The sequence below is a fragment of the Schistocerca piceifrons genome, chromosome 11, assembly GCF_021461385.2.
Source record: "Schistocerca piceifrons isolate TAMUIC-IGC-003096 chromosome 11, iqSchPice1.1, whole genome shotgun sequence".
NCBI lineage: Eukaryota > Metazoa > Arthropoda > Insecta > Orthoptera > Acrididae > Schistocerca > Schistocerca piceifrons.
Window position 1 is genome coordinate 128,698,118 of NC_060148.1, and position 26,198 is coordinate 128,724,315.

Sequence of the window (26,198 nt, forward strand, 5' to 3'; positions counted from 1 at the left end):
CGGTTAATGCGAAAAAAATATTGGTCCCACCAGGAATACATTAGTTCTTATGGTATTTTTTATCGGTTAAGGAGAATTACAAACTCTGTTTCAATTCCTACCGTAATTAAATTTCACTGTAGCAAAAACTTCCGACCTTAGAGTATTCTAAAGCTTTTTTTTTTTTTTTTTGCAAAATGAATGTAGGAAATGTAGCTACAAAACTAATTATACTTATTGTTGACTCATTTTTAACGTATCGTAGGTCGGTAGCTGCGATTTATCACCTTAACAATCACATTATTTAATGTGTGCAGCAGAATTTAGGAATGTACTCAGTGCCAGATTTGACAGGTGTTCTGTTGGTTGTAGCCGTATCGAGTTGGAATACTGAATAAAAACTACAGTTACAACCAGTACCGTAGCACACAAAAATGGCAAAGAAGAAACAGGCAGTTCTAAATGTACAGTTAAAGCTTAAGATTCTAGATGAAGTTGACCGTGGTACCAAGAAAACAGCAATTGCTGAGCAGTTTGGAATACCTAAATCTACTTTATCTACGATTATTAAGAATTGGGAAAAAACTATTAATGCTGTGGCATCAGGTTCTGGAAACAAATCTACACGACTTCGTATCACCAAGTATGAAGACATCGAGATGTTACTGCTAGAAAGGTTCAATCATATGCGTGCATCTAACATACCTTAAACTGGCTCTGTGATTCAGTCAAAAGCAAATTATATTGCTAAAGATAAAGGCATCGAAGACTTCCGTTGTTCTGCTGGTTGGTTGTACCGGTTCCAAAAGCGACATTCAGTTTCATCTGTACAAATTTGTGGTGAAGCAAATAAAGTTGATGAAGAAAGTGCGAACAGCTGGTTGCATGAATTCAACCGAGTGAGGGAAAAGTATGCCTCATGTGACGTGTTTAACATGGATGAAACTGGATTTTTCTACAATCTTTTTCCATATCACACCCTGGGGATAAAAGGTGATAGGTGTCACGGTGGAGCACGAAGCAAACAACGTGTGACTGCTGTACTGTGCTGTAATGCTGACGGCAGTGAGAAGTTTCGTCCCTGGGTTATCGGTAAATACGAGAAACCACATTGTTCTAAAAACATAAATATGGACACTTTACCTTGCATCTAGTCTCACCACAAGAAAGCTTGGATCGATGGCACATCATTTCGCAAGTGGATTCTTCGTTTCAACAGTCGAATGGTTGCTCAAAATAGACATGTTCTTCTTACATTGGACAGGGGTACTGCCCATAACATTCATGATCTGAACCTATCGAACATAAAGGTTCAGATTTTTCCACCCAATGCCACAAGCCGCTTTCAGCCTTTGGACTAAAGCATAATCTCTCTCATAAAGTGAGCTTATTGTAAGCAACTTCTAAGAGCTGCAATTCATGTTGCTGAAAACAATAGTGGAACCCCAAATTGGAATCTGCTTGACACAATAGAAGCCATCGCAGCAGCCTGGAACTCGGTATCGCCACATCATATAGGGAAGTGCTTTAACAGAGCTTGGAGACATAGCAACACTGAAGATGTCCACGAGTTAGAAGATGCCACTTCACCTGATGAATGGACAGTTCTGCAGGACGTTGCGAACCCTTGGATAAGTTTCGAAGAACTCATTAGTGTAGATGACGATGTTGCCATATGTGCTTCTGTGGAATCGGATGTGGCAAAAGCTGTGAACGAGGTGCAAGAAGGGCCATCAGAAGAAAGTGAAGAGCACAAGAATACAGATACCATTCCACCCACCTTTCAGGAGATGTTTACAGCCTTGGATTGTTTAGAACGGTTCGCTTCAACATCTGACGTCACTGCTGGGTTTATGGATGCTATCATTACAATTGGTTGTGAAATTACAAAATATTATCGTTCCCATGAACATCAACGAACCATGACTGAATTTTTGCCAAGGAATAACTTATATAATTTGTGAGTACTTTTTGTTTTACAATCACTTTATAATGTTATAAGACTACTATAAGATGATTGATAGTGTAGTGTATTACACATTAGTTTACTGCTGTACATGTATACTTATTAAAATCTGTGTTTTTCACTTAACATGAATTTTTTTAACACGAACTCCTGATTTTTCGGTCCTTTGGATTCGTGTTCACGAAGTTTTACTGTATATTAGACGGCACAAGTTAGTTGTGGTGGCACCTACCAACATTCTCAGAACTTCCACTTACTTTGCACTCGATTGTAAGCCACAGGCAGTTTTTTGGCTTACAAAAACCAGAAAAAAGTGCGGCTTAGATTCGAGTAAATACAGTAGCGGTTTAGGGAGTGACGACAGTTTATCAGTCGAGTGAGGAGTGCTCTCCAGTGGTATGAGGTAAATAGGTCGACTGTGCTCCGGACAGCTCTTCCAACATTCCTGTTTGCAATAAACTGTTGTGAAGTATACGGGCAGACTTTATAGCTACACAGAAACTAAAAAATGACTTCAAGTTTCAGTATATTTTAGTCGAAGTTCAGCGCAAGAGTGTACTTTGGATTTTGTTATTGCCATTTTCAGAATTTTGTAACTCTGGTTTTGAGATTTAAAACTTGTCTTTACATGTCTGTATGTAATGTCATTCGTTACAGGATGTTGCGACGTTATGTGGGGTGGGGGAGTTGTTAGGTTAAGTACACGGTGAGCAAATAATATTTCATTTGCGTCCAAATACGAAGGCGGATCAAATATAAACAGAATTTTATTTTTTATTTAAATTTGTGTATTGAAAAGCTCAAGGCAACTATAATTTATTTTTCCACATAGTCTCCTGCTTTGGAAATGCATTTGTCCCAGTGTATGGACACCTTTTTGATGCCCTCATCATAAAATGAACTGGGTCATGTCACGAGCCAGTTGCGCATGAAGTCTTCCACACTCTCCTCATCTTCAAATCACCGTCTTCCTAGAGCATCTTTAAGCGGTCCGAATAAATCAAAATCACAGGGCAATAGATCCGGGCTGTACGGAGGATGATCAAGTGTAGTCCAGTGCATTTCCTGTAGCTTGAAGGTAGTTAGAGGAGCAGTATTGTGGAGGAGGATGACCTGTCGAATTGATTGGTCTCGCCTTTTGCGGTGATATGCAACTCTTGCCTATTTCAACAGTCTTCAGTAATAAGCAGCATCGATCGTGCGTCGCTTGTGCAAAAAATCAATCGGCAAAATGCCTCGCTGATCGAAAAAATGGTTGAAAGAACCTTGCCTGCTGACAGTAGAGTCTTGGTGTCCACTGTTGCTGCCTCCCCTTTCCTCCGCTACTCCTTATTGGCTCGTTTGGATTCTGGAGTGTAGTGGTGAACCCACGTTTCGATGCAGGTGACGATCCGACTCAAAACTGCGTCACCTTCTTCTGCAAACCTTGCTGTAAGCCTCTGACAGAGCTCCAAACGTCTCAACTCTCTGATTTTCGGTCAGAAGTTTAGGGTTCTATGTGGAACACACTTTACGGAACTGTAGGTAGTTAGTGATGATTGCTTGACAGCTCCCATAACTGATTCTGACTTTTTGTGCAGTTTCTGATACTATCACCTATCAGGATTTTTTTTTTGTAATGTTGGTCCGAGTACGGCGATCATGTTGCTGATTTTCCACACATTCTCATCCTTTCTTGAACTTTTTGTTTCAGGCAAATACACGCATCCTTGATTGTGTTTTACCACCGAGCTGTGCAGTCAGTCAGCAAATTTCTGCCATTGTAACTCCTTTACGAGCAAAAAATTTGGTAATTATGTGTTGCGCTATGGAGGGGTGGACCTGTTGCTCAGACGTCACGGGTGTTACTGACGAAACGGCGGAAAATATCTAACAGCACGCTCTCCTCGCTTCTAATGGTCCCACCTAAGCACAGCAGAATCACGGGGCCAGTCCTACCAGCTGTTGATGTTCAGGAACAAAAATCCCATCTATGTATTCGATCCCCCACATATGTTAATCGTCTGTTGTTGTTGTTGTTGTTGTTGTGGTCTTCAGTCCTGAGATTGGTTTGATGCAGCTCCATGCTACTCTATCCTGTGCAAGCTTCATCTTCCAGTACGTCCTGCAGCCTACATCCTTCGGAATCTGCTTAGTGTATTCATCTCTTGGTCTCCCTCTACGATTTTTACCCTCCACGCTGCACTCCAATACCAAATTGGTGATCCCTTGATGCCTCAGAACATGTCCTACCAACCGATCCCTTCTTCTAGTCAAGTTGTGCCACGAACTCCTTTTCTCCCCAATTCTAATCAATGCCTCCTCATTAGTTATGTGATCTACCCATTTAATCTTCAGCATTCTTCTGTAGCACCACATTTCGAATGCTTCTATTTGTCCATACAGTAAAGCTGCATGTCCTCGGGAAAAACTACGGCTGTAGTTTCCCCTTGCTTTCAGCCGTTTGCAGTACCAGCAGAGCAAGGCCGTTTTGGTTAATGTTACAAGGCCAGATCAGTCAGTCGTCCAGACTGTTGCCCCTGCAACTGCTGAAAAGGCTGCTGCCCCTCTTCGGGAACCACCCGTTTGTCTGGCCTCTCAACAGATACCCGTCTGTTGTGGTCGCACTTACGGTACGGCTATCTGTACCGCTGTGGCACGCAAGCCTCCCCACCAATAGCAAGGTCTACGGTTTGTGAGGGGGTCTGTTAGCGTACTTAAATAGTGTTGTATCTATATTGCAATACTTAAGATTACAAGATTCGCTGATATTGAACCACAGTGTCAAATACCATAACAATCCGTAATAAGTCAGTTACGTGGTGTGTTGCAGCTGGACAGCCTGGTGGTGAACCCATTGAAGAACTCGATGAGATCGGTAGGCCAGGCGGTGCGCACGGTGCCCGACAACCTGCTCAGCACCGTGGACGGCGTCGTGGACGGGCTGAGTCGCGTCTTCGGCAGCAGTGCCACCTCCGGCAGCATGTCGGGCTCCTCCCACGGCTCCGGGAGTGCCTCGTCTCTGGCGGGGGCGGCCGCGACACCCGCGCTGTGCGAGGCTACCAAGGTCGGCGCCTCTATCGACACGGAGGTGAGTCCGGGGTGCCGATTCCTCTGGAAAACCTGATAAATTGGGAAATGCTGTGCAGATTGAATTCATTGTAAAAGTCAGATCAATTTTGAGAATTCTGAGAGATTGGTGGGCATTAAACTGTTTACTGGGGGAAGTGATTGTTCTGAGTCAGTACACAGTTGCCCTGCTATTCGCCCTTAACTGTTTGGGACGGGGTTCGTAAAACCGACTGTACATTATTCTTCTTGCCGTGCCACTCTAAAGTGGGAAACATGAAAACTTAAATCTCTCTGTGTGCTGCGATTCATTTTATTGCAGTTGTCATTTCTCCTAATCTAGGTGCAAGTCGACAAATTATTGAAACTTTGTGTAAAGATCTCCTCACGGAGTCTGACAACCCGACCCATCTCGCTTATTGTATCTGACACTCTCTCGCCAATTTTGCAGCACTTCAATATATGCTGGCCTTCTTTAAATTTTTTTGACGTCCTCTGTCAGTACCATCCGGCAAGAATCCCGTACCGTGCAGCTATAATGCACTAGAGGGCAGACAGTTGTCACGTAACCGGTATCTTCAGTGGATTTATTGCATCTTTTAAGTTTTGTGCCAATAAGACACTGTGTTTGGTTCACCTGCCCCATGTTTTCCATATGATGGTTCCAGTGTGAGGTATTCGTTTATTGTACTCCCTAGGTACTTAGATGAAAGCACAATGTTTAAGTTTGTGTTATTTACTGTGTAACTTAAATTTAACAGAATGTTTGGTACTTGTGTGGAGGAAGTTGCTTTGTACTTTTTGGATCAATTAGCACTTTTCATGTCATACAATAACTTGTCTACATCATTTTACAGTTTGTTTAAATATTCTGACCACTTTTGTAGATGATAAGAGTGTCACAAAAACTGCAAAATCTCAGAGAGCACTACTCATATGGTTTACTAATTCTTTATGTAGATTAAGAAGAGCAGAGGGCATGTAAAACTTCCTTGGGGAACCTCAGATGTCATTTCTCTTTCACTAATGAATTCCCATCAGGTACGACAAACAGTGGCCTCTCTTGACGGGAACTCGTGCATACAGATGCTCAGTGGAGACAATACTGTATAGGCAGCAGAGCAGAAAGCTACATATTTAGCTTTTTATACTTTTTTTCTTTCTTAGTTTGATTCTTAAGTTCCATTCCTTTATTTGAATAAAGTTGGTGCATAAGTTTTTATGGTTTTTATTTTGCATGTTGGTATTCCGGTTGCTATGTGTTAATTTATTGTCATTTTTTATTTGTAGTTCTTTGTTCCTGCTTGAGTTTACATATTGTCGTTTTATCCTTTGGATATAGTGAGTGCAGCTGTGGAATCTCAGAAACAAGAATGCCAAGCAGAGGAACTGGAATATGTCTGAACTATTCTTCTGTTTGTGTTCAATAGAGGGGGATAGCAGTGAAGGCAGTCAGAAACTTTCGTGCCATGTATGGGGATAACGCCACCAGACAGAGCTTGGCAAGAAAACGGTTTTCTCATTTTAAGGAGGATTGTTTTGGCATTAGTCAGTCTCCACCTGCAGAAAGACCTTCGGGGTTCGGTGAAGACCGTTTAAATACATTTATCCGCAACGATTGACATCAGTGTACTTGAGAACTGGCAGATGTAATGACTGTGATCATCCCACCATTGTGCAGTATTTGCTTGCAATGGGAAAAGTTCAAAAATGTTGTGTACGGGTACCTCATGCTGTAAGCCGAGATCATAAAACTAACCAAGAGGGCATATATCCATCACTGCTTGCTCATCATTAATTGGCTCGTGAACAACACTGACCATTTCAATCCTGTCTCATTACTGGTACGACAAATGGTATCTTTATGCTAATGTAAGGAAAAGAAAGCAGCAACTCCCCATACTAAGACCTGTACACACCTACAAAAGATAATGTTATGCATCTGATGCAACAGTGATGGTGGGGTGTTCTGTGAATTGCTTTCCTGAGCTTGGGAGGTCATTCCACACCCATCTTATTCACACGATTTTGCACCCCCATTGTTTCATCTTTTCTGCTCTCCATCATATAACTTTCGAAGAACCTCCTTTCTGGACGAAAAAGCGCTCAAATCGTGGCTCTTAAAGTTCTTTGCCTCAAAACGACACATTTTCCACAGTCGCGGAGTCAAAAAGTCACCCCGCCATCGGCAGACAGTTGTAAATAGTGAAGGAGAATATATTATTGATGACTACAATCTCTTTTATGTGTATGTGTCATGTTTATTAAACTTACGGAAAATGCAATAAACGTATGCACAAACATAGTATTTAAGCACTCCGTCTTCAGGCCACGAGTGGCCTACCAGGACCATCCGACCGCCGTGTCATCCTCAGAGGAGGATGCTGATAGGAGGGGCGTGGGGTCAGCACACCATTCTCCCGGTCGTTACGATGGTTTTCTTTGACCGGAGCCGCTACTGTTCGGTCGAGTAGCTCCTCAGTTGGCATCACGAGGCTGAGTGCACCCCGAAAAATGGCTATAGAGCATGGCGGCCTGGATGGTCACCCATCTGAGTGCCGACCACGCCCGACAGCGCTTAACTTCGGTGATCTCACGGGAACCGGTGTATCCACTGTGGCAAGGCTGTTGCCCTAAACATAGTATTTAGGAAGTATAATTTCGTGTTGTAATAACTCTAAGGTAGATTTGTGCAGTCTGCAGCACAGTTGTCACTTTTTTGGAACGGACAACTTTGCAGCTCAGTAAGGTATCAGCCTCTGGTGGCGATACGTCAGGAGAGTAGCAAGCTGTGTGTTTACGTTGCTTTCTGTGCATTTGTAGTCAGTTGAGAAGTAAGTCGTACTTGGACTGAAGGGATGTGTGCACACTCTGTATGGACGCGAGAGAAACTGCCTGCAGTTTGTGAACAGCTTTCGGCCACGAGGCTCCTACCTCAGGGTGTAGCAGTGGCACAGAAACTGGTGCGTCACCCGGAGCACCGGAGGTGAAGCTCGTTTCACCCGAGGGCTCTTCTGCCGAGGGACATTCTGATGAACCCGATACGCTAGATCCACCCTCACCTCAGTGTGAATGGCTGGTGGTAACGTTTTTCCATTGTTTGAGGTGGAGAGTGTGGACGTCAAATGTCTAGCCTGTGAGTGAATGAGTGGCCAATCCTCCGTCAGGCTCTGAGCTGTCAGATGTAGGCAGGGGTTTTGCCAGTTATTGGAAGCTCCAATGTTTAATCACTTTATGGAGCCATTAAGAAGGCAGTGTTCAGGGCTGCAAGGAAAGGTAATCTGCACTCGGTACGTCTGCCAGGGAGCCTGTGGCTCTCGAGCGTGCAGGGTGCAGGCGTCTGCCAGTTGTGGCTCACATCGGCACCAGTGGCACCCGTCACTTGGGTTCTGAGGTCAGTTCGTGCAGGCACAGGGGGCTGCTTTAATTCTCTGTATGGGAAGGTCATAAAAAAGATAGCAAGGGTGCTGCAGGGTAGGCTGTGCTGAGGAATAATTGTTAAGAAAAATATTTGATACATCGTGCTGTTTCTGAGTCGATTAGAATTTAAATTAGGCAGTCGAGGAAGTGAGTGCGCAAATTTGAGTAGCCCGCCAAAGAGAGAGTGTTGCCACAAGTGGGGGTTTTTTTTTTTTTTTTTTTTTTTTTTTCCTGAAACCAAACAAGAGAGTGGTACAAAAATCGGACAGGATGGTGGTAAGAACAGAACTCGAGGCAAAGGCTGACAAGTCTCGTGTGCTACCGTCAATGGTACGAAAACAACTGACACTAATTGTGTTGGGCGGGTTGCTCAAATTTGTGTGTGCAGTGGCCTAATTGGCTAACTTCTGTGCTAACTCGGAAACGATGCAGCGTATTACGTATTTTTCTTAACAGTTATATCTCAACACAACCTACACTGCAACACCCTTACAAGCTTTTCAGTCTGTTTCAGACCACACTATATACGAGGACGGTTTGAAAAGTTCTCACAATCACCGCGAGAGGACAGCGCTAGTGCGACGAGTTGTTCGTGTGATATTCATTGGACTGGTGCCTGTTAACACGTGCCACATCAGTGCTCTTGGAGAGAGCTGTGGCGGTGATGTCGCTCTGTTGTTGTTCCCACGTAGTGATTTACGGAGGTGGAAAAAATCGAGATTCGAGCAGTGATTAAGTACTTCATAAAGAGAGATATGAAAGCAAAGTACATTTGTGCCGATTTCCAGAATACACTGGGGGACTCCGCTCCTTTGTATTCAACTGTTGCCAAGTGGACAAATGAATTTAAATTTGGTCGGGCAAGCTTAGATGGCGATCTGCACGATGGTCGGCCGAGATGTGTGCCTACTCCAGAAATCACTGCAAAAGTGCACAAAATGATCACAGAGGATTGCCGATTGAAAGTGCGTGAAATTGCTCACACTTACCAGATGTCATCTGAAATGGTATATCACATTGTAATTGAAGAATTATCTACAAGATGGGTGCCATGACTCTTGATGCTGGATAAGAAACGCACAAGAATGGACGTATTGGAACAATGTTTGGCTCATTTTAGGAGAAACGAACAAGATTTTTTGCACATGTTTGTGACCACAGATGAAAATTCAGTGCACTACTATACTCAAGAGACAAAACAACAATCAACGCAGTGGAAGCATTCTGATTCTCCGCCACCAAAGAAATCGAAGATAATTTCTCCGGTGGGAAAGGTCGTGGCATCAGTGTTCTGGGATATGAAGCAGATTCTGTTTGTAGATTATCTCCCCACTGGTGCAAACAATTACTGGAGAATTCTATGCTAACCTCCTGGACAAATTGCAACAAAAGATATATGAAAAAGGCCAGGTTTAGCAGCAAGGAAGAAAGTCATTTTCCATCAAGACAAGGCACACCCACACAAATGTGCCGCGCCGTGGTGAAATTACACTAACTAAGGTATGAATTGTTGCCACACCTACCTTATTCTCTTGATATGGCTCCATCAGACTTGCATCTCTTCCCAAAACTGAAAATTTTTATTGGTGGACGGAGGTTCACTTAAAACAAAGAACTGATAGCCGGAGTTGACAATTATTCTGCAGGCCTGACTGAAACTCATTTTCGAGATGGGATTGAGGAACTGGAACATCGTTAAACTGAGTGCATTAATCTACAAGGAGACTACACTGAAAAATAAAAAAAAATGTTTCAGTGATGCAAGTACTTTTTTTTAATTCCGTTCAGAGAACTTTTCAAACTACCCTCGTAAAAAAACAATATGGTTGACATGTTGCGAACCTATCTGTTGCTGTTTGCTGATAATGCCGTGGCGTGCAGGGAGGTGTCGTCGTCAAGTGACTATAGGAGGAAAGAAGGTGACTTGCACAAAATTTCTATTTAGTGTGATGAATGACAGCTAGCTCTAAATGTAAATAAAATAAAATAAGGTGAAATGGTTCAAATGCACAGGAAAAATAATTCCAGTGTCTTCAAATACAGTATTAGTGGGTTGCTACTTGACACAATAAGGTCAGTTAAGTATATAGGAGCAACATTGCAAAACAATACAAAATGGTACAAGCACAGTTGTAACGGGGAAGTCAAACGGATCAACTTCAGTTTATTGGGAGAATTTTAGACAAGTGTGGTTCATGTGTAAAGGAGGCCACATGGCTTGTAGCTTTCCATTGCTGTGTTTTTGAATGGAATGGGAAATTAACTGACTAATAGTGGTGCAAGATACGTTCTACCTTGCACCATACAGTGGCTTATGGAGTATGGATGTAGATCCAGATCTAGATGTGGGCTCACAAATTCTCCTTGGGTTCTGATCCATCTCATAAGGAAGGGTGAGGTATTTGAAGTGTTCTAATGTTTGTCGCTCTGAAAGGTTTCACGCGCGTCACGGACATAACGAGACTGATGAGATACAGGATTGCTGTAATTTGATTCTCCTTCTGGAGCTTTGTAGAGTATCTATAGCTACAATTACATACTTGCTGGACAAGCCACCAGCCGGTACGTGGCACAGTGTACGTCACACCACTTAGCCATGACTGAGTACATATGAATCAGTGCTATCTAGTTCACCTATTCTTCACCAAGTGCAGAAGCTCCACTTTCACCATTCAGACACTCAAATAATAATTATATATATATATTTTTAAACAATGGCTGATCCTAGTTGGAATGTAACAATTTTATGAAAAGGATAGTTGCTGCTCACCACATAGTGGAAATGCTGGTTCACGGATAGGCCTCATAAAAAGACTGTCAGAAAGCGAGCTTTCGACCAACAAGGCATTTGTCAGAAACACACACACACACACACACACACACACACACACACACACACACACACACACACACACACACACACACAACATATATGTATTTCTGACAAATGCCTTGTTGGCCGAAAGCTCGCTTTCTGACAGTCTTTTTGTTGTGTCTATCTGCGAATCAGCATCTCCTCCATATGGTGTGTAGCAGCCATCCTTTTCATAATGTTGTTATATGTATTTTTGTTTTCTTTACCAAATAATTAGTGTCTTGTATTAATAATTCCATTTATCCCAAACACACATGCTGCAATTTTAAGTCTGCTGCTATTTCATGAGCAAAATCGAGACTCCTGGCTGTTACCAGCTTTCAGTTTCTCCACATGGTTGTTCTATAATCATTGTCTCCTACTTCCACCAGAAAATGTTGGACTGGAGTATTCTGAGGTCTGTGGGAGTGTCGAGATCTCTGACCTAGCACTAGATGGCGCAGTGGTTAGCACACTGAACTTGCATCCGGGAAAACGACAGTTCAAACCCACATCTGGCCACCCACATTTAGGTTTTCTGTGGTTTCCCTAAATTGCTTCAGGCAAATTCTGGGTTCCTGTAAAAGGGCATGGCCAATTTCCTTCTCCATCCTTGGCACAATCTGTGACCTCAGTGTTGATGTGACGTAAAATCTTCCTTCCTTCCTTCGAGATCTGTGCCAACTAACTCCGTCCACTACATGTTGTCCGATGAACACAAAAAAATACTCGAACATATAACAAAAATGTTACCTATATGTAAATAACACACCTTCTGGGACTACTTGCACATTTTTGTCCCTTTGAGTTGTCGTTGAACTACACAATACAGTTGTTTTAAATTTAAAGTAGCAAAATAACAACATGAATTACTTACAAAAGAATGGAAAAACTAGTAGAAGCCACCTTCGGGATGGTCAGTTCGGATTCTGGAGAAATGTAGGAATACACAAGGTAGTGTTGATGCTGTGACTTCTCTTAGAAGATACCTTAAGGAAACATAAAGAATACATTCGTAACTTTTGGGAGTTTGGAGAAATCACATTCATAGCTTTTGCGGTTTGGGGGAAGCTTCTGATAGTGTCAACTGGAATACAAACTTTGAACTTCTGAATGTAACAGGGGTAAAAAACATGCAGTGAAAGGTTATTTATGACTTTTACAGAAACTAGACGGTAGTTGTAAGAATAGGCGGGTGCAAAAGGAAACCACTGGAGGAGACAAGGGGGCAAACATGTTCCAAACATATGTTCACGATTTCAAGTGTACAGCATACTTCGTTTGTTTTTGACAGATACAATTGTTAGACATGTTTTAGTGTGCTTGGCGATTTTCAATTATTATAAAAAAATGGAGCAGAAAATTCGCATCAAATTTTGTGTGAAAAGTGGACTCCAGTGCTCTAAAACACTTGAAATGTTAGTAATGGCGTATGATGTTTACAAGTGGTACAAGCTCTTCCAAGATGGCCAAGAAAATGCCAATGATGAACCTCGCTCTGAATGCCCCAGCACATCAGCAACGGATGATAATGAAGCTGTGAAGAAAATTGTTTTGGAAAATCGTCGAATTACCGTAAGAGTTGCTGAGGATGTTGGCATATCGGTCGGCTTGTGTCATGCAATTTATTCGGATGTTTTGGGCACGAGATGTGTATCTGCAAGGCTTGTTCCAAAAGTTTTCAATTTTGATCAGAAGAACCCTCACATAAGCATTGCTCAGGAGCTCTTGAATGATGTAAATGATGATCTTGATTTGCTCAAAAGGGCCATAACTGGTGACGAAATATGGGTTTATGGTTATGATGTGGAAACCAAAACCCACTCATCCCAGTGGAAGCATTCTGGAGAGCCAAGACCGAAAAAGTATGCCAAGTTCGATCAAATGTCAAAGTTGTGATCACTGTCTCCCCCTCCCCCCCCCCCCCCTCCCCCAACCTTGCACCCCCACCCTCCTCCCAAATTACTTAGGTGTAGTGCATCATGAATTTTTGCCTCAAGGTCATACGGTCAATAAGGAGTATATCTTGATGCTTTGCGCCATTTGTTAGAAGTGATACGCAAAAAAGTCCAAAATTGTGGAAAAATAATTCATGGCTTTTGCGTCATGATAATGCTCCTGCTAATTCAATTGGAAATACCTATAAAAGGACAAAGATTTTCAATGATTGAGGAAATAAAAACTGCATCGCTGGAAGTACTGAAGGCTGTATGAAAAAGTGCTTATGAGAATAGCTTTGAGGATTGGAATAAGTGTTGCGACTAGTGTATTGTATTTGAGGAGGGTTATTTTGAAGGGGATGACATAAAAATTGATGAATAAATAAATATTTTTTCATGAAAATATAAAGTCACCTTACTTTTTGAACACATCTAGTATAAAGTAGTGCTATTTGGCGATTTTAAGAATTCTTAAGATTCAATGGACAGACTCCCTCCTCAAAACCAGGAAGGAATATACAGTCTATAGGAAAACTTTCTAAGTAACTAAAGAATCTATTACAAACACAGTGTCTAAAGGTAAATTTCGTTGGAACAGCTTCTAGTCCCTTCCAAGTTGTATCAAAAGTTAGAGGAGGAGAGTGTTTGTCACTACTATTTTTCAATTGTCTACTGTAAAAAGTTACAAGAGACTCGAAAATAGAGGAAGAAAAGCAGAAAGTTGATAACTACAAAAAGCTGGGTAGATTGAAAGAAACACTAGATTGTTTTGCTTTGCAGAGGATCGCGTAATAATAGATGGAGTCGTACAGACCATAAAGAAAAGGCCAGAATGTCTGCTTAGAGAGACAGCTGGAAAGCCAGGTCTTCAAATATCTTTTGAAATAACTGTTGTTGTTGGTGGTGGTGGTGGTGGTGGTGGTGGTGGTGGTGGTGGTGGTCTTCAGTCCTGAAACTGGTTTGATGCAGCTCTCCATGCTACTCTATCCTGTGCAAGCTTCTTCATCTCCCAGTAACTACTGCAACCTACATCCTTCTGAATCTGCTTAGTGTATTCATCTCTTGGTCTCCCTCTACGATTTTTACCCTCCACGCTGCCCTCCAATACTAAATTGGTGATCCCTTGATGCCTCAGAACATGTCCTACCAACTGGTCCCTTCTTCTTGTCAAGTTGTGCCACAAACTCCTCTTATCCCCAGTTCTATTCAATACCTCCTCATTAGTTATGTGATCTACCCATCTAATCTTCAGCATTCTTCTGTAGCACCACATTTCGAAAGCTTCTATTCTCTTCTTGTCCAAACTATTTATCGTCCACGTTTCAATTCCATAAGTGGCTACACTCCATACAAATACTTTCAGAAACGACTTTCTGACACTTAAATCTATACTCGATGTTTACAAATTTCTCTTCTTCAGAGACGCTTTCCTTCCCATTGCCAGTCTACATTTTATACCCTCTCTACTTCGACCATCATCAGTTATTTGGCTCCCCAAATAGCAAAACTCCTTTACTTCTTTAAGAGTCTCATTTCCTAATCTGATTCCCTCAGCATCACCCGACTTAATTTGACTATCCTCGTTTTGCTTTTGTTAATGTTCATCTGATATCCTCCTTTCAAGACTGATCTTCCCCGAGGTCCGCTTCTACCAGTTTTTCGTCTGTAAAGAATTCGCGTTAGTATTTTGCAGCTGTGACTTAGTAAACTGATAGTTGGGAAATTTTCACATCTGTCAACACCTGTTTTCTTTGGGATTGGAATTATTATATTCTTCTTGAAGTCTGATGGTATTTCGCCTGTCTCATACATCTTGCTCTCCAGATGGTAGAGCTTTGTCATGACTGGCTCTCCCAAGGCCATCAGTAGTTCTAATGGAATGTTGTCTACTTCCGGGGCCTTGTTTCGACTCAGGCCTTTCAGTGCTCTGTCAAACTCTTCACGCAGTATCATATCTCCCATTTTGTCTTCATCTACATCCTCTTCCATTTCCATAATATTGTCCTCAAGTACATCGCCCTTGTATAAACCCTCTATATACTCCTTCCACCTTTCTGCCTTCCCTTCTTCGCTTAGAACTGGGTTGCCATCTGAGCTCTTGATATTCATACAAGTGGTTCTCTTCTCTCCAAAGGTCTCTTTAATTTTCCTGTAGGGAGTATCTATCTTACCCCTAGTGAGACAAGCCTCTACATCCTTACATTTGTCCTCTAGCCATCCCTGCTTAGCCATTTTGCACTTCCAGTCGATCTCATTTTTGAGACGTTTGTATTCCTTTATGCCTGCTTCATTTACTGCATTTTTATATTTTCTCCTTTCATCAATTAAATTCAGTATTTCTTCTGTTACCCAAGGATTTCTATTAGCCCTCGTCTTTTTACCTACTTGATCCTCTGCTGCCTTCACTACTTCATCCCTCAAAGCTAGCCATTCTTCTTCTACTGTATTTCTTTCCCCCATTCCTGTCAATTGTTCCCTTATGCTCTCCCTGAAACTCCCTACAACCTCTGGTTCTTTCAGTTTATCCAGGTCCCATCTCCTTAAATTCCCACCTTTTTGCAGTTTCTTCAGTTTCAATCTGCAGTTCATAACCAATAGATTGTGGTTAGAATCCACATCTGCCCTTGGAAATGTCTTACAATTTAAAACCTGGTTCCTAAATCTCTGTCATACCATTATATAATCTATCTGGTACCTTTTAGTATTTCCAGGATTCTTCCAGGTATACAACCTTCTTTTATGATTCTTGAACCAAGTGTTAGCTATGATTAAGTTATGCTCTGTGCAAAATTCTACAAGGCGGCTTCCTCTTTCATTTCTTCCCCCCAATCCATATTCACCTACTATGTTTCCTTCTCTCCCTTTTCCTGCTGACGAATTCCAGTCACTCATGACTATTAAATTTTCGTCTCCCTTCACTACCTGAATAATTTCTTTTATCTCGTCATACATTTCATCCATTTCTTCATCATCTGCATAGCTAGTTGGCATATAAACTTTTACTATTGTAGTAAGCATGGGCTTTGTGTCTATCTTGGCCACAATAATGCGTTCACTATGCTGTTTGTAGTAGCTAACCTGCACTCCTATTTTTTTATTCATTATTAAACTTACTCCTGCATTACCCCTATTTGATTTTGTATTTATAACCCTGTAATCACCTGATGAAAAGTCTTTTTCCTCCTGCCACCGAACTTGACTAATTCCCTCTATATCTAACTTTAACCTATCCATTTCCCTTTTTAAATTTTCTAACCTACCTGCCCGATTAACGGATCTGACATTCCACGCTCCAATCTGTAGAAAGCCAGTTTTCTTTCTCCTGATAACGACGTCCTCTTGAGTAGTACCCGCCCGGAGATCCGAATGGGGGACTATTTTACCTCTGGGAAATATCAGGGAATTTCACTCGGGGAAACTTATGGCAACCTCGATTATGTCCAGGTCTGCTAGAAAATGAGATAGTGTCAAAACTAAGTGCACAGTAATAAAATAATTTTGTCACCTCTCTGTCGGTTTTATCGAGAAAGTGAGGTGACATTTAGAAACGATGATGCAAACGGTGCGCGCGTCCCGCAGACGGCAGACAACATCCCGCTGCGCATCATGCTGCTGCTGATGGACGAGGTGTTTGACCTGAAGCAGCGCAACCAGTGGCTGCGGCGGCGCATCGTGACGCTGCTGCGCCAGATCATCCGCACCATGTTCGGCGACATCGTCAACCGCCGCATCCTCGACTACGTGCTGCTCATGACCAGCCCGGACCAGGTGGCGGACTACCTGCGCGCCTTCAAGTGAGTGGGGAGTACTTTCCCTCTGTAAGCTGGCTTTTTATTTTGAACTAAACCCTTAGTCTCATTACCCGGCAATTGTGTAATTTTGCTCCCTCGGGCACTATCGAGCTCTTAATGGTAAAAATTATTTTGCCAGTTTAATTTTTTTTTTTAGCTGTTGGAAATAGTCAGTTAAAGTCTGTGACTGTAAAAACAGCAGTTTTGTTCGTGTAGAATGTACTCTGTATACACGTCGCATCCGATCTTGGTAAAATGTGGAGCTGTTGACAATATCGTCTGTGTTGCGAATGACCGAGTGTTGCGGCTAATGTCGTGTTGACCATTTATAGTAGTACGTGGAGGTGAGCCCTCTACACTGCTGACGAGACACAGCCAGATGTGCCGAGTTGACGTGGACGTAACCTATGCCGGTGCGACGTAATGGTGACGTATGCCGACAACCGTGAACTGTCTGTGTGTTGTAAGTGGTCACCACGAAAGCAGCCGTGACACTCAATTATTGCCGATAAAGACGATAGAGTATTACAAGTGATAACATGTTCTGGGCTATAGTGGCGTGGTCAAATGATTTCCCATTAAAACCCGACATTTCGTCCCCGTCTGTGGAGGACATTTTTGAGGGAGATTGTAGATTCTTTGAGTGTCCGATTCACACCCTGGCTCACTAGTGACTGCAAAAAAATTCTGTTTGCTTCTGCCTCCTTGCAGTGGCGTAACATCACACGTTTTGTATACTCGAACACAACTGGCCGTTGTTGACTGTTCTCTTCTGCTGTTGCTGTTACCCCATGGAGAAGACTGGTACACGTCTTCCTCAGCACTGGAACCCAGATATCATTTAATGTCACGCCATTCTCCTTCCTATTGAAAGTCCTGGGGTGTTTTACAATCTCTGTGGTCTCTCTGTATAACCTTTTGTGGTATTCACTTGTGGCTGTGAGTACTTGAGTCGTATGAGAATGAATGTCGTGGTCTCACGACTGCAAAACGTGTTCCAGAAGAGCTGATCTGTCTATCTCCCTTCTTGTGCGGTTGCCCCTGTGCTCTTCTAGTTGTTTTTTGAACGTTTTTTTGTAATACCCACATATTCCTCCCCACAACTACACGGAATCCTATAAATTCATGCTTTTTCCAGTGGTTTGTGAGCATCCTTGGCTGATTTTAGATGCTCCTGTATCTTCTGGATGGGTTTGTAGATTACCACAGTGTTCAATTTTTTCAAAATTTTTCCTATGCAGTCTGTAACATCCTTTCGGATGCACAAGTGCCTGTGCATCACTGTGATGACTGATAATTCTGTCAAAAGCTCGAGGTTATATCTGGATTTGATGTGATGTGAAAACCGAAAATGTTATAGATGTTGACATTGATGCATGAAATTTTGATCTTCACAGTTTTGTTCATTGACAAAATATCATATGCACCTGCCACTCAGGATTTTCCTTTATTTCCTGCACGATGCATTTTGGGAAATAATAATTCCCATTATCGAGTGTGAACTTAATGTATTATACCAATATTGATCAGCCAGAAAATCATAAGCAACTACCTAATAACCGGATGTCACTTCGACACGGATGAGAGTGGGGATGTATCATGGCATGTATCATGGCATGGAAGCAATGAAGTGTTCAGAGTTTGCTGGCGGTAGCTGGTACCACCAGAGCGCACGCGCCCTCACACACACACACACACACACACACACACACACACACACACACACACACACACACGTCACCTGATTCCCATAAATTCTGGGGAGGGGGCCCATGAGCTCTGAAGTCACGTTCAATCACAACCCAGATGAGTTTGATCGGATTCATATCAGGTGAGTTGGGGGGCCAGCACATCAACTGGACCTCGCCACTGTGTTCCTCGAATTACTTCGTCATGCTCCTGGCCGTTTGACATGGTGCATTATCTCACTGAAAAATGCCACTGCTGTCAGGAAACATGTTCCATTGAGTGGTGAACGTGGTGTACAACCAGTGTACGATGCTTCTCGGCCGTCATAGTATCTTGTGCAAGCCCCACTGGACCCACGGATGCTCACGTGAATGTTTCCCTGAGCACAACGGAGCCCCCGCCAATTTACCTGTGACCCGCGGTACCGGTGTCGAGGAGTAGTTCCCGTGGAAGACAACAGAGTTGCGCCCTCCCATTGGCACAATCAGGAAGTTTGTGGGGTTCATCAGACCGTGTAATACTTTGCCACTGCACCGACATCCAGTGCCGATGGTCACATGCACACTTCAGTCGTAGTTGCCAGTGTTAACATTGGCACATACATGGGTCGTCGGCTACCGAGGCCCGTCATTCGGAGTGTTCAGTGCACTGTGTGTTCTGACACACTTGTACTCTGCACCTCGGTTTTGCCGTGTGTCGAAAACACCACAGGACTCATCGAAGACCTGAAAAGTCGTAAGATTTCTGAAATGCTCATCCCGAACCTTCTGAGCCACAACAGTGTGTCCTCCCTCAAAGTCAGATAGATTGCACGCATTCTCCACGGGCAGCGCGCTCTCTGATACTACATGCCAAGTGATGCTGCTATCGCCTGGACACGTTTATGTCAATAGTAGGTCAGTGGTCAATTTTTTCGACGTGGGATTCGTACACTGCCTGAAAGATAGGAGAAAGTGGGGGCCAGTGATGGAAAATACTTTGAATGATACATGTGTAACCAATTTGTTTCATTAAACCCTCAAATGTTGAGAAAAAAATGGTGGAAACAAAGTTGTACACCTTATAGGATAATACAAAAATGAAGCAGGGAGTGTATATACAGAACTGCACAAACATGTCGTGTAGAAGGTAGTACATTACAAAATGCTGAAAATAATACATTATTTACATTTTGCTTCAGCATCTCAGTTTTCAAAATCCTCGATCATGCATAAATGTCGTCATCAAAAATAAGGCTTTTCACTTATTATATTCATATTACTTAGCAGTGCATCATATTATTGTATAATGACATCTTACACTTCTATCAAAAGCATTTTAATTACTTGGGATTTTATTATTGTAAGTACATATATTTTCACATATCTATATTCCCTATATTAGGGCTCGGCAAAAAAAATGTATTTATGAGGTAGTGTCTCATGGTGTATTGTACAGTTTAGTTGTGCTGCACTGTTGGCAGTATCATGGGCGAGTATTTTGCCCCATTTATGTCTTTTCATAAGTTGCAATGTACACATGAAGAAAGTAATGTGTCAGCATTCTGCTGCCATATTCTGTACAGTTACCCAAGTTAGCATGAGACCCTTTGAACAGATAATTTTTTTTTCTTTTCATATCCAGTCTCCTTGCATCTCTCATAATCACCTAGAAACCTGTATGTTGTCAACGGACATAAAAAGATTTTAAGATACGAAGCTCACAGTGTTACCACAGGAATGTACTCTCTCTGATTAGCACACAGACATTCTGACTTTTGAATGAATTTTCACACAAACAGCCTCTGTTCACATGTAAATGGCGAATCGAGACATTGATTTGTAGCGATTTATGTGAAGGATGTTAACATTGGTAACATTTCACATAATTTACATAATTTCACAATGTACGGGGGTAAACACTCATTTGATGTTACTGTATTTCTACAGTGAAAGGCTTATTCTTGATGATGACATGTATATGTGTTGGAGAATTTTAATGTCGGACATGCTGAAGCAAAATTTTAGTGATATATTTTTTTCACAATTTTTGTAATGTACTAGAGTCTACACGACATATTTGGGCAGCTCTGTATATACACCCTGTGCTTCATTTTAGTATTCTTTTAGCTTCTGCAGTACTGCTTGAAAATTGTCCAAAGGCTGCAATTGCAGTCCTTTCTGCAGTCAACAGCGAATATGATGTCCTTTAAGAGAAAAATACAGGGGCATTTATCTCATTTACGTGTCACTTTCACCCTGTATAACACTCGTATTCTCCAGTACTCCACAGCTCAGGAACAGCTTTGCGCTGATTGATGAAATTCAAAGTGTGCATCACCGTGCTTGACGTTCTGGCTGAGACAGAATACTATGAACACTATTCTGTATCATCTAATGCATACAAAGGGAATGCAATACTAACTAGTGAGATTGGAGAATCTATGAAGGAGATGAAAAATGGAAAGGCAATGGGAGTTGATGAGATTCCTGTGGAACTGTTAAAGACATTGGAGAAAGGAGGGGAAAACGAGTTGATTGAATTGTGTAATCAAATATACATGACAGGAAAATGGCCAGAGGACTTTACAGAAACTATCTTAATACCTAAAAGAAAAACAACAGCAAAAAGTGTGACGAACGTAGAACAGTGAGCCTAATATTGCATGCAGCCAAAGTCTTGCTGAGGATGCTCAACAGAAAGCTATATGGAAAGCTGAATTGCATAATAGTAGATGAACAATTTGGTTTCAGGAGCGGAGTGGGAACTAGAGATGCAATTGGGCTACTGAGAGTGATAGGGGAGAGGTACACGGAGAAGAGAAGGAAGGTGTATGTTGTGTTCATTGATCTTGAGAAGTCTTTTGACTGTGTCAGATAGGACAAACTGCTGGAAATCCTAAGGAAACATGGAGATGACTGGAGGGATAGACGGCTAATTAGAAATTTATATTTGAACCAGAGAGCAACAGTAAGAATAGGAGGTGTGATGAGTGAAAGAATGGAACTGGGAAGAGGTGTAAGACACAGTTGTTGTTTATCACCAACACTGTTCAATATATATCTGGAGGAAATTATTAGTGAAAGTTTTGATGGAAGGAGGGGAGTTTGTATAGGGGGTCGGAGAGTGGAGTGTATAAGATTTGCAGACGACATGGTTGTGATGGCAGAGAGTGCAACAGACGTGGAACAAATGTTAGATGATCTAAACACAAAATTAGAATAATATGGAATGAAGATTAACAAGAAGAAAACGAAAACCATGGCAATTGGAGGAAAGGGGAGAAAATGCTGTATGAAAATAGGGGGAGCTCAAATAGAGCAAGTGAATAACTTCAATTACTTCGGAAGTATAATAATGGATGATATGTATTGCTCAACAGAAATTAGGAAAAGAATTACAATGGCAAAAGCAGGATTCAAGAGGAAACAGAAATTACTTTGTGGGCCACTAAACAAAGATCTGAGGAAAAGAATTGCCAAATGTTACATCTCGAGTGTTGCATTATATGGTGCGGAGACCAGGACATTGAGGAAGGAAGATGAAAGAAGACTGGAGGCACTAGAGATGTGGATATGGAGAAGAATGGAAAAAGTGAAATGGGAAGACTGAGTAAGGAATGAAGAAGTATTAAGAAGAGTTGGAGAAGAAAGAAACGTGCTGAAAGTTACCAGAAAGAGAAAACTGAGCTGGATTGGACATTGTTTGAGGAGGGACTGTTTATTGAAGGATGGAATAGAAGGAATGGTGGGGGGGGGGGGGGGGGGGGGCAAGAGGAAAAAGAAGATATGAAATGCTGGACAATATCAAAGGAGGTAAATATTCAAAAGTGAAATGACTGGCTATGGACAGAAAAAAGTGGAAGAGGCTTAACCCATGACAAGACCTGCTGTAAGGCAGAGTGCCATACTACTGCTAATGCAGACAAAGGAGCAGTACTTTGATTTTTTACAGTGACAGCTCCCAGTTTTAGAATGCAGCTTATATTCTTGTTTTATTTTTACATTTCCTTTAACTGGAGCTATCACACGCTGTCATCAATTATGGCCAGTGTCACCAGTCCAGATTATAAGCGCTCTCACTAGACTATTCTGTCATTGGCTCTGCTGTCTCATGTGCTATGATAAATGTGCAAAATAACATCATTTTTTCCGTAAACAGAGCTGCACAATTAATGTATTAGGTTGTCACATAAGTTCGTAGCATTTTTGTTTTCCGTGTTGGTATTCCAGTTGCTATGGCTTTGTTTATCGGCTGTCTTGTTTTATAATAGGCTTTCAAAAAGAAACGAGCCAGATGCATAATTACAGAAACCAGTACTTGTATGGTAGAAATATTGTCTCTGGCTGTTGAGACAATTTTCCCACTGTGACACAAGACGGAGAACGGCTGTCTCATAAAATTCCTGGGTTTGCAATGTTAACCAGTTCCACACGTGCAGCTGAATGTCGTCATCCGAGGTGAATCATTGGCCCCTCAGAGCCTTTTTAAGGGGATCAAAAATGGTGCAATCACAGGGAGAGAGGTCTGGACTGTACGGAGGGTGGCCAAGAACCTCCCATTTGAATTTCTGCAGGAGTGCCGCGACTGTGTCGGCTGTACGAGGCTTTGCATTGTTGTGGAGCAGAAAGATCCCACGGGTCAGATTGCCTGGTCGTTTTGATTTGATTGCTTGGTGAAAGTTGGTCAGGGTTTGCGAGTAATGCTGGGCATTCTCTGTTGTCCTGTGCTGCAGAAAGTGAATCAGAAGGGGGCCATCTTGTTCAAAGAAGAATGTCAGCATAACCTTTCCTGCACTTGTGTGGATGGGCTTGGCTTTTGTCAGTGGTGGTGACCCCGGATGCTTACACTGGAGACTTTGTCTTTTGCTTCTGGTTCGAGGTGATGACACCGTGACTCATGTCGAAGACTGTGGGTCACCCATTGGGCACACACTTTGCGCGTTTGTAGTCATTTCTTTGTGACGGTGTGAACACTTCCGATGCTCGATCTGAACACGGCTGCTACGGCTTTCACTCTGTCCCTCGGTGGTCCTGGGTAATGATTACATCCACCAGCTGCAATCGGTAATACAGTGTGGTGCTCCAGACCGCGCATCGTCGGCTAGCGACACCCGTTCTTCCCTCGAGCACTTGGGCCGAGCCTTACCCCTCACGAGGGACATGCAGTGTTCATTGTACACTTCTGACATTCGTCGATCAATGTCTGTTCCTCCTCCTCCTTTCACTGTTAGAAAATGAACAATGCCCCTTTGCTCTTTAGTTTGATGCCTCCGTGTCACTGTGTGCAGTGCGACTGGCAGCATTGAACGATTGATACGTGCTGCTGCTAGCTCTGTATAGTCACGTGATGTGCAGACGTGCCCTCTAGTGACGGGCTGTGAACTTCCACGCTCTGGTCAGAACCTCTCCTCGTTACACACGTCACAATATTACCCTCCTGTCATCCGTTTGCGCATTCCAGACTCCGGCTCGTATCTTTTGCAATGTCCCTTATATTTGTAGTTCACTGTTGATGTTTGAGGGCACATATTGTCATTTTGTGATTTGAAGATAATGAGTGGAACTGTGGATGACAGAAAACTGAGTTCCAAGTGTAGAAATCGAAACATATCCAGCGTATTCTTATGTGAAGAGTTCAATGCAGGGTGACTGCAGTGGGGGCAGCCAGAAATATTTGCAGCATATATGCGAATAATGCCATTGGACAGAAAATGGAAAGAAAATGGTTTTCTCACTTAAGGAAGGTTGTTTTGACATTAGTGACTCTCCATGTTCAGGTAGTAGACCTTTGGGGTTTAATGATGATCTTTTAAACACATTAATGCACAGTGATCCATTTTGGTGTACTTGAGAACTGGCAAATGTGATGAACTGTGATCATTCCACCGTTGTGTGACATTTGTACGCAATGCTTAAGGTTAAAAAATTGTGTGTTTAGGTAGTGCACAAACTAAGCCAGAATCACAAAAATCAGCAGGTGGCCATATGTGCATCTCTGCTTGGTTGTCATCAGTTGGCTCATGAACAACAATGACCATTCCCATCAGAGAGAGACATTTTTATGCTAAGATAATGAAAAGAAAGGAATAGTCATGCCCAGACAGAGCAGCAACTCCCCATACAAAGACCGGTGTGCATCCACAAAAGATAACGGTATGCTTCTGGTGTAAGAGTGATGGTGTACTAGGAATTGCTTCCGCGAAGTGTAACAATCACTTCTAACACTTCTTGCCAACAACTGAGATGTCTTGCAGAGACAAACCAACAACAATAACCACAGAGACTATGTGAAGTGATGTTACTCCACGATAACGGCTGCACACATTCTGCTAGACTAACACCAACACAACCCCTTTGTAGTGTTTTTAAGTCATTTCGCACTCACCTTATTCACTTGATCTTGCACCCTCAGTTTTTCGCCTTTTCTGCTCTCTGTTGAACAACTGCCAAGAATCTCCTTTCTGGCTGAAAATGTACTCCAAATGTGGCTCTGTGTGTTCTTTGTCTCGGAACGAAGTGATTTCTACAATATCTGAATTGAAGAGATACAACAACATTGGCAGACTACTGTAAATAGAGGAGGAGAACATATTATTGTTGACTAGATTCTCTGTTGTGTTATTAAACATATGGAAGAATGCTACAACAGATGCACCAACCAACTATATTATTTAAATAATGGTATCACGTAACTTCCAAAAGCTGCTTAATGCATATTTATTTACTGACAACCAGTTTCAATCAGGGGACTATCTCCATATTGTGGATACTATTACATCAGCTTAATGGAAGATTCCTTGGCGTCAAGTACATAATTGTTGCAAGTTATGGTATCTGTCACATATACATGTCACCACTGTGTTATACTTCATTTGCTATTAGCCACTAACTGCACAAATTGACAGTCGTTTGCAGTATTCAGCCTAATGTCTCACAAATGTTGCAAACTCAGGTTAAATGATATGACTTTGCTGAGACAGTAATGTGAATAGTGCAAAATGATGTCAATTTGTGCACTTAGTGACCGCTGCTCGTGGTCTCGTGGTAGCATTCTCGCTTCCCGAGTGTGGGGTCCCGGGTTCGATTCCCGGTGAGGTCAGGGAGTTTTCCTGCCTCGAGATGAGTGGGTGTTGTTGTGTCGTCTTCATCATCATTCATCACCATTACGGTTGGAGGAAGGCAGTGGCAAACCACCTTCACTAGGCCCCTCTGTCACGGAGTATGGGACTTCATCATCATCATCATCATCATCATCATCATCATCATCATCATCAGTGAGAAATATAAAAAAATGCATAAGATAGTGGTTGCATGTATAAGTGGTGGTGGTGGTGGTGGTGGTGGTGGTGGTGGTGATGATGAACAAGAAGAAATGATGAGGACAACACAAACACCCAGTCCCTGGACAGAGAAAATCTCCAACCTGGCCAGGAACCCCGTGATCCAGAGGTAGCAACACTAGGCACTAGACCACGAGCTGCAGACATGGATAAGTGATGTGCTGCAATTTGAAAGGTGCCTATTGGATCT

At 42.4% G+C, this 26,198-nt stretch overlaps 1 protein-coding gene across 2 annotated transcripts in view; it reads left to right on the forward strand.

Annotated features, from left to right (window-relative positions):
• LOC124720147 (sorting nexin-13-like) overlaps nucleotides 1-26,198 on the forward strand; it is a 411,803-nt gene that overhangs the window by 321,340 nt on the left and 64,265 nt on the right. For both annotated transcript variants that reach the window (XM_047245452.1, XM_047245453.1), the window contains 2 exons: nucleotides 4,758-5,015; nucleotides 16,787-17,001. In XM_047245452.1, the coding sequence (XP_047101408.1) occupies nucleotides 4,758-5,015; nucleotides 16,787-17,001 (473 nt within the window). The remainder of the gene's footprint in view (nucleotides 1-4,757; nucleotides 5,016-16,786; nucleotides 17,002-26,198) is intronic.